This window comes from Chroicocephalus ridibundus, chromosome 2 (assembly GCF_963924245.1).
Source record: "Chroicocephalus ridibundus chromosome 2, bChrRid1.1, whole genome shotgun sequence".
Taxonomy (NCBI): domain Eukaryota; kingdom Metazoa; phylum Chordata; class Aves; order Charadriiformes; family Laridae; genus Chroicocephalus; species Chroicocephalus ridibundus.
In genome coordinates, this window is record NC_086285.1 from 126,673,233 (window position 1) to 126,686,520 (window position 13,288).

At 37.0% G+C, this 13,288-nt stretch overlaps 1 protein-coding gene across 1 annotated transcript in view; it reads left to right on the forward strand.

Moving 5' to 3' along the window:
• Nucleotides 1-13,288, forward strand: part of LOC134511988 (lipoxygenase homology domain-containing protein 1-like) — a 143,817-nt gene that overhangs the window by 67,043 nt on the left and 63,486 nt on the right. Inside the window, exons 18-22 of the mRNA XM_063326878.1 lie at nt 761-980; nt 2,357-2,511; nt 4,078-4,291; nt 5,655-5,845; nt 8,163-8,373. Of these exons, the coding sequence (XP_063182948.1) occupies nt 761-980; nt 2,357-2,511; nt 4,078-4,291; nt 5,655-5,845; nt 8,163-8,373 (991 nt within the window). The remainder of the gene's footprint in view (nt 1-760; nt 981-2,356; nt 2,512-4,077; nt 4,292-5,654; nt 5,846-8,162; nt 8,374-13,288) is intronic.

Consider the following 13,288-nt stretch of genomic DNA (forward strand, 5'->3'; position numbering starts at 1 on the left):
TCTTGCAGTTGCCCTGTCAAAGGCTGCAGCACTCCACTTCCTGGTGTTCAGATGACTTATTGTGCAGTGTTTAATGTCCTGCACATCATTAGCACTTGTTGTAGTTTAGTCACCCCAGATCCCCCAGCCCTAGGTTGGATGGTGTAACCAGATCTCACAAAAGCCCACAATCAGCAACCAGATATTGAATTTCCCATATGCAGTATGGGAACAGGCCTATGTTGTTCTACAGAGTTATTTCTGCAACATTCATGACTTACTTTTATGCAGAAATCTCTCTTCCCTTTTCTAAAGAATTGGTTATAAAGTAATTTCATGTTCAAAATCCAACCGCTTTGCAAATGAGAATTTAGTTAAAACTTTCTAGGCTCATGGTAATTATCATTAATTTTAAAACCTCACTCAACTGCTTGTATCAGAACCTTTAATTGTAAGTTAATGCTCCCCTTACCCATCAGGGTCAAAGCTTTACATGTTACCTTTTGTCTAAAAAGCTTAGATGCACAGCTGCTTCTAATTTTAACCTTGACTCACCCTAACAGTAGAGTATCATGCTCACATTACTAATAAGGGAGACAATTTCACCCATGCTCCTACCATGAAAAAGAGAAGGATTGGTTCCCTCATCACAGTTATCCCAGCCTTCAATTCAGCTTTTCCATTGGTTGACATTAAGTTCAAGAATTCTACACTGTTTGGGAAAATCTCTGTAGGTGAACCAGCCCTGACAGTACGCTCTTCCTCATGATATTTGTTGCAGGTTGAGACTGGAGATCTGGGAGATGTATACAAGATTCGGGTCAGCTGTGATGAAGTGCCAGGCTTTGAGGGTTGGCATTTGAAGTCTTTTCACTTAGAAGAACTACATACAAAACAAGAACTGAACTTTGACTGTAAGTGCTGGCTCTCTCTTAACAGAGGAGACAAGGAGCTGGTGAAAGAATTCCCAGCAGTCAATAAGGACCAGAAAACTTTACCAGGTAAAAACAGTGAGAAGATATAAACAAAGTGAACTAACCTCTTGAAAAGAAATCGATGCCACAGATATAATACAGCACTTTGTCTGAATTTGGTATCTTCAGTGGCTCTGTTGCAACTGTCTTTACATATGCACTGTGAAAATGCTGACCACTTAAGAAATTTTAATTTTCCTATTAAGTCACATATTTGGTTTCATAGTTGCTAAATCTTCTGCATGATTCTAAGTGGGCAAAACTAAATAGTATAACTATACTTCTTAAAGACAAGGCACATTTTCAAAGCTATGGAAATTATTTGTAGTAGGCTTACTATAGAATTACTTAGCTTATAATAGGTTTAGTAGGCTTACTATTGAATACTTAGCTCATAATAGCTTCAGTTACTAACACAAGTATCAGAAGTAATCCTCATTGTACAAAAAGGTTTTTTGTTTTTCCCTAAGGACTGTTTTTTAACATGCTGAGAGTTTCGGAGTATATTTAGAGATGCACTTGGAATGTGAAAACCTATAGAAGTACTACATTTGTTCACAGAAGTTACAGTTACACATGAGATAAAAGTAATTAGAGATATGACTGCTTTTCTAAACTGAAATTCCAGAAGTTCTGCTCCCTGAATACCTCAAACCTATTCACGGCCTTAAAAGAAACTATGGCATTACATTAGTTAAATGCTAACTCAGCAGGACTGTACATAAAAATGACATTTGAAAAATTTTGGTCATTCTTTTTGTATGAGTATGAATACGTATGCAATATAATGATCTTTCCAAGATCGTTAGAAGAAAATCCAATCTGAGTGTGTAGAAATGCATTTATACAGGAGCACTATAGAGGCAAAAAGTTATAGTTCCTGTCATGCACCTTAAAGTTGTAAGTGCATTTTGTAAATTTTTGTACTTATGTCATGCATCCAGATACTGTGCTACACGTCTCTGCTATTCTAATTTGTATAAACTTTACATAGAGTCTTTGACCTGTGAGCATTTTTATTTACTGCAAAGATAATTCAGTTCCTGACAGTCCCTGAACAAACTCAGATGAGTTCTTATTTTCCAGATCTTGCACAGTAAAATAGAATTGGGCAGAATTTGTCTAGATTTTAGTAGCTCTAAGCTGAATAAGTCTAAATTGTCCAAGTCAAATTTCCTTCAGATTTCTAAGGAAATTAATGGAAAGTCTTCACTGAGTTTAGCATAAAGAGATCAGATTCATAAAGAGTAACCTATTTCAATCACTGTGTAGCAGATTTTTTGGTAGCTGCAGAAATTAAAACAAGCAGTAGCCTCAATAAATGCTCTTTGTTACTGTTTTCTTTTAAGTATATCTTGTACATAATCATCTGTATTTAAACTTTTTTTCTCCTTTTTGTACAGTCTATAAGTATGTTGTCTCTGTACACATTGGTGACCGCTGGGGAGCAGAAACTTTTGCAAATGTTTATATCACTCTCTATGGCAAAAGAGGGGACACAGGTGTGAGGAAACTTCATACATCTTTAGTAAAAGGAAGAAAATTTCACAGGAATAAGGTAATGGCACAAAAATGCTGTCTTACATGTGCAGGGGTTAGCACCGCATTAAATATTGCTTAATGTCTGCTCAGAATACACCTTGCTACAGATAGGCAAGAATTTGGAAACAGACTTTATATTCCAGATATTTGCAGTAGACCAATGCCAATGTTATTTCCTTTCTCTACAAGAACATGATAATAAAGGCTCCACACAAGCACACAGAAAGCAGATGACTGTGGAGAACCTCTGTGATCATGCTTCTTACTTCTTCTGTGCCAAATACAGGACAGCACAGGTAGCAAAGAATTAATAATCAGTGATTCAAAATAAGTTACAGAAATTGCTGTGAGACTTTTACAATCAGTGATGTTTCTGTAACCACAATCCCACATGAAATACTAACTCAATGTCTGGTCAGTAAGTTTAGACAAGAGACAATAATTCCACTTAGAGAAGAGAATGCACATAAAAACTGACGATTGTTAGAAAAAAAAAAAATCAGTATTTTTGTCGTATGAAAGTACTTCTACTATTAGTAGCAGCAAATCTACTTCTCCATTGTTTTTTACTTAAAAAGAAGCAGGGATAACACATAGGACTTTGGCAAGTGCTATATTTTTAGGGGTCGGTTTGCTAAGATCTTAAGTGCTCTGACATCTGGTTTAGTAAGTTCCTACTATTGAATTAATGTTTTATTGGGATGATGATGTTAATTCTAATCCTAGACACTGCTGTTTAAACTCCAGTTGTTCACAACTTTGTTGACCTTTGTCAGCTGCCATCAGGTCTAGGCTGGGCCATATACAGAACACCTGGCTTCCTTTCAAAACAAGCAAGAATTTAGTGGGACATACAAGTTCTTTCTTTGCATTTCACATTTGTCCTTAACTTGTTGTTTTTGTTGTCCCTATTCTCCTTCACTGATGCTTGTGTTTACTTCTCTTCTGTCTTACTCTGCCTTCTCTATTCTGCTTCCCTTCCCACCTCTTGTCTTTTGTTCAAATTGCTTTTGCCTTCATCTTAACTTGCACCCTTCTGTTGCTTACTCTTTTCTCCATTTCCTGCTTCCACAATTATTTTCATTTTGCAAGAAAAACCAAAAGACAGGCTTTTCTGACTATCGGAGAAGAATTTATAAGCTATCTCAGTGTCAACACACTCTTTTTAGATTTCTAACTTTTCTTTAGGACTATTAATCTAGGTTCGTATGATAAATTTTAGAAACTAGAAGTAACCTGAAAGATACAAATTTGATTAGAACCAAAATCTTGTCATAATGTTTGACTGTCAGAAGGTTGAGGTCTATGCATTTTAATGTAATGTGAAATGATAGATTAAATGATTCATATTGTCCAAAGACAAAATGAAGTTACAATGCATCCTTAATGATAAATGTGGGATTCAATGTTAGGTATAATCAGTGTGTGCTTTCTTAGATTCAGGGGGGAGATGTTATGTTAAATATTACAAAAAAGCAGACAAATTTTAAATCCTTAACTGAATCCTGGACTACATTTTCCCTGAAGTTCAAGCAAACCCTGGTCCTAACTCTGTTTCATTAAGTATTTCCCTTTTTTGCAGGTGGATTCATTTTTGGTTGAAGCTGTTTCTCTGAGTCATTTGCAAAAAGTGGTCATAGGACATGATGGAGAAGGCTATGGGGCTGGGATGTACCTCAAGATGGTAACAGTCAAGGAATCACAAGACTCAGACAAAGAATGGGTCTTCCCATTGTGGAACTGGCTTGATACTCATCTGGGATTATGTGAGACTGTGTGTGAGATTGTGACAGTTGGTAAGCTCTTTTGCAAAACTGGCCTGCCTGTTTTTGTATGTGTGTGTATATATATATATATTAAAATTTGGCTATAGCTCTTTCAGATCTCTATAGTATCTTTCTTTTGTTGAAAATTTCAGTTTGAATTTTCAGTTTGATCTTACTATTATAGCAAAACCACACCTGGTAAGGTCAAAGTTAGTAAAATTCTATCTTGTCACTGTGTTGTGTGTGGAACACTTGCCTTCCAAATTAAATATAGCATATTGCAGTGAAAGATTTAAAGCAGATGAGAGTTTGGGGTGTGTGCCTCATGAGGATAAGTAGCTGAAGTTTTATGCACCACTTTTCAGGTAGCTTAGGATTTCATTTAAAATCCAGAGAAAAGTTACTTTAGTGAAATAAGCCTTGTCTTTACCTGTGGTATTATTCCACAGCACAAAGCAACAGTTCTGGTATGCTCGGTTTTTGCTCATTTCAAGCTTACTACACCACAATTTGTGCAAATCTAAACCTGGACGTATTTGGGAAAAGAACATTTGCAGCAGGACCTTTAGGCATTTAGAACTAGTAGAAAAAATTCCTTGCTTCAATCCTGTGAAAACAATTCCGTGTAAAGTAAATGAGCTACAAAAGTTTGTCCAGAGGGAGTAAGACAGCTTAAAAACATAAGGTGCCCATCATAGATAAGGATGTAGTTGTGTAGTTTTTCTGAGTTGTAGAAAGTACATTTTACTGAGCTGTGCGTTTCTATTAAATCGTTTTCATTTCCTGTAGAATGGTTAAAACAGAATGAAAATGCAGGACAACAGCAATTAATGAAGAAAAAGAGAGGGAGATAGTAATATTGATCTTCTGAGGATCTGGCAAATATTTTTGTATGTTTATTACAGGATTACCTGTTGGTCTCGCACTGTTACAGCACATATTATATTGCTAGGTATGATTTAGTTACAAGCAGAGTTCATTAGTGTTATTCATTTTGCATTAGGTGCCTACATGCTACAGATGGCTGGTGCTTCTAAATGATAAATTGGTTTTAGTAACATTGATTGCTTTTTTTAAAGAACAATTAATTAGACCTCTAAAAGGTGACTGAATGTTCTCTTAGCAATTACTTCCAAACATGACAAGGAAAAGATCTTGGCATCAAGAAAATACCTCTGAAACTAAATTTTAAACACAGAAGGAACATTAAGCTGTTAAATTCTTGGCAAAAAATATAATAAAGGTATTGATGTGTTATTCTTAGTAAACTGTTGCTATAGATACAATATAACCTGCAAATAGAGTTTGTGTACCGTAAAGGCTGTGGTCCTGCTATATTATGCCATTCTCTCATGCTGTCATCTTTCCTCTTTCTCTTTGATAATTTTTGAAGGTAGAAGATTGACTTCTAGTCCTAAACTGCCTGAAATCGACATGAAGTCGTCAGGTCTCTGGATAATGGACATCACTGGATCTGACTTGAGCAATGAAGACCATCCAATATGCCTTTCTTTTATCTTCTACGGCAACCTGAGTCACAAAAAGTTGCCGCTTCAAGTTACAGGAAAAGCAATTCAGATCAAAGTACTTCAACCTTTCTCTATTGAAAGAAAAGCCTAAGAATCGTGTAGCTGATAACCCACTTAATTCTGAGATAAATTGTTTCTTTAAACGGCCAAATTGATTTTTAAGTCCTCTGTGTAGTTTGGCACAGGTCATCATTTTTGTTTCTAGGGAGTAACACTGTCACTCGAACAATGCTTTTCAAACGAGCAGGTTCTCCCAATGTCTCGTACTGAGAATGCTTAAGTGAGCGAATTGGTCCCTTGGTGCATATCACAGTATATACCACACTGCAGGTACTGATTTACAGGTTTGATTGATCTTACAAAAGTAAGTAATTTGTAAACGTGCAATATGCCATGGGATACTATAGAGCTTTTGGGGATGATGGTGGAGAAGGAAGAATCATAAATGAGATGAAACTTAAAGTTCATGTCTCTCATACCTGCCACCACGTTTCCTTGGGCTAACTGCCTTTTTTTGCATAGTTTCTCTCTTTTTTTTTTTTTTTTTGCCTGTCATTATCATTTTTTTTCCTCTTGATCAGGTCCTTTTTACCCACAAGTTTTCTCCTTTATGCAGTTCTTCTGCCCTTCCACCATTTGTCTTCACTTCATCCTATTACCCATTAACTGAAATATTAACAAGCGTCTGAGGTCCACTTCCATTGAATTGTAGCCTGCTTCTTTTCCCAATGCTCTTACTTCCCTCTTGTAGATATAATTCCTTCCCAGTGCCAATGCTGTGTTACTCTTACACTTTTCTGGTTTTGCTCTCCATGAAAGACCAGTTCAGTAGCATTTGGAACTGACCTGAAGGTAAACACTGCAGACACATCCTCTGGCTCAGGAGATCCCTGAGCCACAAAGTGCTGGAAGCTAGGACAATATTTAGGGGAAGTGTGACTACTACTTGTCCCGTTGTTGTAATGCTTGTTCCATCCTTCTGTTGTCCATTGTGGGTTTTGAGGAAGTGGCTAATGCCTGTGAGAAAACTGGAAGTTTTAACTTTGATTGGTTCCTCAGCCTTTGTTTTAACCTTGATTGGTTCATCCTGCGGCTGCAGAAACAAAATGTAAGGCAGGACTGAGGCAAGTGGGCAGACAGGGAAGTGGGAACATCACAAACCAGCTTTCTATCAGAGAATTATGTCCATGAAGCCACGTCGTGAAAGATGTTTCTTCAGGATTGACTGCTGGAACTGTAGAAGCAGGTAGCAAGAGAAAAATCAGGAAAAAAAAAAAAAGGGCATGAAGACAGCCCTGTCAAAAAGCTCAAAGAGCATGTGAAAATATGTGACTTTTCATTTGGGGTTCATCAGAAAGCAGTCTTGGAATTGTGAGTGAAGAATCTGTTTCCTGGTTCTTCTTTCTACTAGTCACATAAATTGAACTTAATGTTTGAGCTAAAGAAATAATTGGCTGGGTTTTGGTGTTCCTTTTTTCTTTGATGAAAGAGGAACTAAGCTGACGAGCCTAGGCCATAAACATGATCCAAGTTATTTCCAATAGCCTCTGGTAAATACAAAGAAATAGTATGAAACTGGAAGTGTCTTCTCAGAGGAAAGGCTGAAGTCAGGTCACATGCACTTCCAGTTGGCCAGTATTTGAAATGAAAGCGGAAGGGGAAAGAATATGAGAAGTAGAGAACAGAAAGAGGAAAAGACAGCTTCTGTTTTTCCCTTCTTTTTCCCTTACAGGGAAAAACAATTGGTTTAAAAAAAAATATTACAGTTATCTAAGGCCTCCTCTACTTTAACTTACTCAGGCGATGGCCATAGAGATGTTGTACTATCCCCAGTATATCTAGGGGATTTTTTCTCAAGAATGAATCTAAGAAAAGGAAAATTCTAATGGACAGCTTCTATATGAAAACATGATTTAGGGTGAAGATGGAGGATCTCTTGGATGTTTCCTCAAAATTGAATTAATTCTCCTCCAAATTTATAGTTAATTGCACCATTTTTATACCACAAGTGACAAAAAATATTTCTAATAGTGTTCAAAATTTTTAGAATTGACTAAAGCTTCTGTGCCTGCAAATAGTCTACTGAATCAGTGTGATATGTATGAACACTGTGCCTTGTTCCGTGTACAAATTCCAGCAGTGACTGCCATCACTCATTCCCTGATATCAAAACTCAGGGATTCCATCTCCTCATTCACGTTAGTAAATCAATTTTGTATGGATTAGAAAGGGGAAAAATAGTAGCAGTTATAAATCTGCCCCCGTTCTTTAACTACTGAAGTTTGTTCAACTGTTGCATACAACTGTCAACTACACTTGATCTGGCACAATTACAATGAGATCCATTTCATCTTCTCTATTTGCTCACATAGGATGAACTGGCAAATATTGGGTCCATATACAAAGTTCAGGTAACTGGCCCACATCGTGAGCTAGAACAGCCATGGCACTTAGATTTACTGCATATGAAGCACACAGGCACAAACGAAGAGATGTATTTAGCTTTTGACTGCTGGTTCAACCCTAATGAAGACAAATGTGTGGAACTGCCAGCTCTCTATGCAGATCAGGAGCCTTTGCCTGGTAAGCTAAGTCCTTTTTTGTTATTGGGGTCAGGATCTGTCACTGGAATACCAGTATATCTCTTCTGGGTCTAAAATACTGTGTGAGGATTCCGCAAGAATTTGATATTAAGGAATATGATGGTTTTGCACATGCATTTATCACAAAAGAAAGCTGAAAAAACAGAAATCATTGCTATCAGGATTATGACAGATGCTGTAACTGCTACCACCAAACACAGGATTTGGCTTCTTTCATGTTAGATGATGTTCCAGTTTTAGCACTTGATTACTTATTATCTCTTTAAATTAATGCTACGTCAGCTGAAGATGTATACAAAATATCATCTACTGTGTGATATTACCTAAATCTTTGATTCATAAAGAAATGTATGTGACCTAGAAACATAGTAATTTTTTTAAGAATGAAAGAATTGCAAAGACCCCCTACAAGACAGAGACAGAATTTTAAAAATGTGTTACAATTAGCAAGCAAAGAGATATCCAAGAATTTCAATTGCACTAGTAATTTATTGATGCTGAGGAGAAATAGCACAGCAAGTAATATTCTACAAAAATGTATAGTAAGTTGCATGTTTCTCTGCTGTTAGTAACACGTGTGAATTGTATGATGCCAGAGAGATAATGAAGTGATTTCTCCCAACCCCCCAGGAATACGGAGAGAAACAACCAATTCCATACAGATAACTTGATCACTAGCTATTTAAGAACAGGCTTCCCATCTATCCAGCTCATTAGAATAAAAGAGGATTGATGGGGATAGTAAAGATCATATATTGAAGCTTTTAGTGACAGTTAAGAGGTTTATTGCTAGAGGCTATAGTACAAAGAGTGTTCTGCTTAAGCAGAAACTAATAGAAAAAGATGGAAGCGGCCCAGGAAAAGGAATAAAATATTCCATGTGAGCTTTTGCATGCTATTCTCTAAGGAGATTTTCCTAAATTTTTCATCCCATTTAAAGCTGAAACTTGAACAAACAGAACACTGAAGACCTTTTAAATCTCTGGTTTTGTGCGGGGTTGCATAATTTTAAGCAATTAGTAGCCCTGTATTCATTTAATGAAAAAATTGTTATTTTAGGGTTTTGATCTGTCAGATTCAAAATAACATTGGATATTGGATGTAATATATGCAAGATGTACAATGCTGAATATAGTAAATCTAGAGCTTGTTAAAAAGCTCTATTGCCCCAATTTCTTTATCAATGACTGGGAAAAATTGCAAGTATTGGTAATTATTTTCAGAATTCAAAATTTCTAAATGCTTAACTACATATAAAAACTCCAGAAATTTGAACAAAAAGAATTCTAGAATGCACCCCTAAGAACTAAATGGAGATACTGTCAGACAGCATTATCCTGATTTGTAAAGCAATTCAGTTTTGCGGTATATTAGGAAGTTAAGGTGTTTTTTCTTAGAAAGTTTCTTGGGAAAAGATGTGCATGTACTCTCCCTCAAAAATTGTTCCATAGATGGGTAGTATCCACTAACCTAGGAAACTCCTTACAAACCATTTAGTGGAGTCCAGTGATCTATAACTGGAAGTGTTAATATCAGTCTCATTCTTTGTAGCCCCAATACTAATTCAGTCTAAAATTTCTGTCAGCTTCTTACTTGTATTCCAGTTTGATTACTAGAGAAAAAAAACATTCATTTTTATGTGATTGCTCTCATTAATTTTCCGAGAGAGACATCCATTTATGGAGATGTCTTCAATGAATGTCTTGATAGAATAATGACAAAAGAACAATTTTGAATTGTGTCAATCAAGAAAACAACAGGTATATAGCTTTAAAGGAAGTAAAGTAAATGCTAAAAACTAAGCATCCAAATAAATAGTAACCTTTATCAGTAATTGTCAATTGCCTGGTTGTAAGGAAGGGCATACTGATATAATTACTTCTATTCTAAACTAAGTGATTCCATGAGATTTAGCAAAGCAAAAATACATGTCTATGCTAATTTGCAATCTTCAGGAAAATTGCAATTCCTTTGTTAAAAGCAGTGGCCACTCCCAGTTTTTCCCTGCATCTACAAACACACTTGTTTCATGTTTTTTCATTTCTTCTTGAGCTCTAATGTGTCCTCTGTCCGTGTCTCATGCATATCCCACCTCATATGGTGGGGGTTGAGTATGATTTTTCGTTGCCCAGTAAATCCTATCATATTAGCTATCATTATTATTCTTAATAATTAAAAGTAAACAAATGAAAAAGAAAAAAAACAAACAAAATTTACACGTGAATCTCTGAAATTGCTTTTTCTTCTATCTGTAGGAATATTTTTTCTTAAAAGTGAGTGCCCAAGCCCACACTGTAGGTAGCTCCCCAGATACACCAGATACAATGATGTTAAAAATACAAGGTCAAATGATTCTATTGCATAATTTTGTTAGGTTCTGTGGGATTATCTCAGAGCTGAATTTGTATTCTGGATACTAGCTAGTATCACAGAAGCAATTTTTTTTCATTTCTTTTTTTTAGTCTGTCCATCCTAGGGTTTGTGAGCACATTATTGTAGCCTACCTGTATCATGGGCCAAATTATTTGTCATGCACCGTTTTGGACTTTGGACTAAAAGACATGGATTAATTTCTTTTATGAATTCTGTGGTAATTCTATGCAAGACATTGATCCAGCAGTGTGCCCAGGTGGCCAAGAAGGCCAACAGCATTCTGGCTTGTATCAGGAATAGCGTGGCCAGCAGGAGCAGGGAAGTGATGGTGCCTCTGTACTCGGCACTGGTGAGGCCTCACCTCGAGTACTGTGTTCAGTTCTGGGCCCCTCTGTACAAGAGGGACATTGAAGTGCTGGAGCGTGTCCAGAGGAGAGCTACCAGGCTGGTGAAGGGTCTGGAGACCAGGTCATATGAGGAGAGGCTGAGGGAGCTGGGCATGTTTAGCTTGGAGAAGAGGAGGCTGAGGGGAGACCTCATTGCCCTCTACAACTACCTGAAAGGAGGTTGGAGAGAGGTGGGTGTTGGCCTCTTCTCCCAGGTGAATAATGACAGGACCAGAGGAAATGGTCTGAAGTTGCGGCAGGGGAGGTTTAGGTTAGATATTAGGAAGAATGACTTTACTGAAAGAGTGGTCATGCACTGGAACAGCCTGCCCAGGGAGGTGGTTGAGTCACCATCCCTAGAGATATTAAAGAAACGTCTAGATGTGGTGCTTCAGGGCATGCTCTAGTGGCAGAGATTGTAGGTTGTTTGGTTGGTTTTTGGTTTTGTTTTGGTTTGGTTTGATTTTTGTGTGTGTGTGTATGGTTGGACTCAATGATCTCAAAGGTCTTTTCCAACCATGAAGGTTCTATGATTGATGTGCATATTAACACACTGGGGTGAAGTCAGTGCACACAATAACAATTAACATTTTGGAAATGCTTGCTATTAGACTGCATATTCTTTGACGATTTCTAGATAATGTCTTGATGATTTTTACAATGCCACTATTTGTGACTGCAGTTGAAGGCGTGCACCAGGAGTCATACAGCAATAGGAGCTATTTGAAGCTAGAGTAAGAACTTTGCAACATGTAGCTCTCAAAATAACTACTGAAGAAAATTGTTACCTTCTCTTTACTAAAGGATTTTTAAGACCATTTGTGAACTGGCCTCTTTTGGCTGACATTAGGCTCCTGCGATGCAAATGAAGTGGTTTTTGTCTGGAGTCTACTGACATCCTGTTCCTCCTCGCTTCCCCAGTAAAGTCCGATAACATAAGAATTTGAGGGGTTTAAGTGCTTAACATCTGTGCTAAGAAACATCTGTATTAACAAACATTTATTAAAAATCACCCAACTTCATGTTTTTTGTAATTAATAGATAAAGCATAACATTTCCACTGCTTTGTTAATCACAATAGATCGTTATTATGTAGTAGTGTACCATGATGTGTTCAAGCACAGAGGGCTAATGGAGTCTTTTGACTCGTTGGGCTTATTAGCTCAAGCATGGCACCAAACTAGCATGAACCACACTGGCTCAGGCCTAGAGATGGTGAAGCGAGTCATGCTGTTCTGCCTGCATTTACTGATTCAAATTCCTCCTCGCTCAGGCATCTTTCTACTACACTCCGTTGCGTAGGTTAGATGAACCCTGTACTTCTGACTAGATTAATAAGATCAGATATTCAACAGGCATAAAATGATTTGCTCTACTGTCTTGAGCGTATTAGCTGTGTGGCTGAATCAATTGAGGATCTTGTCCCAAACCTTTAATTTCACAGAAAGGGTGATTTTAATGTTTTGAGACTTCTTATGTGATAAATTAGGCATCAAATTTAGTTTTACACATTTTTTTTGCCACAGAACCAAATGAACATTTAAAAAATATCCCTGCTTACTCTTCTCATCTTTGATTCTTAGTTGCCTAACATTCGTTTAAAACCAAAACTGATTCAATGAGGAATTGTGACAATAATCTCTGGAAAACTCATTCCCCATATCTCCTTTTTCTATTTATTTTACTATTTTGTAGAGTAGAATTTTTGCAGAAGCCTAAGAAAAAAAAATCCCTGCCAGCTATATCCAACAGCTCTGAAATACAGCACCCTACACTGCTCCACTTGCATTCTCATCCCTCCCACTTTTCCATGGAGAACTTGACAATCTACAGAGGATAGCAGTAAAAGAAACAGTCTTGAGAGCTCCAACAGGAGGAAGAGGAGTTCATTTGACAGCTCATTTCCTCCCCATCAGCTTCTCTTACTGTTTGCCCCCCTATTGGAAAAATTACCTGCATTGCCCCATTTCATTACAAAGCTAAATTCACAGTGGTGTAAAACGAAGCCTCTGATATTCAGAAAGGATGTGATTGTATCATTTAAACTGTTCAGCCTTGAAAGGCTATTGGGAGTTCTGTGGGCAAATATTACTGAATTATAACAATAAATGATATTGGAATACATAGTACATAGTA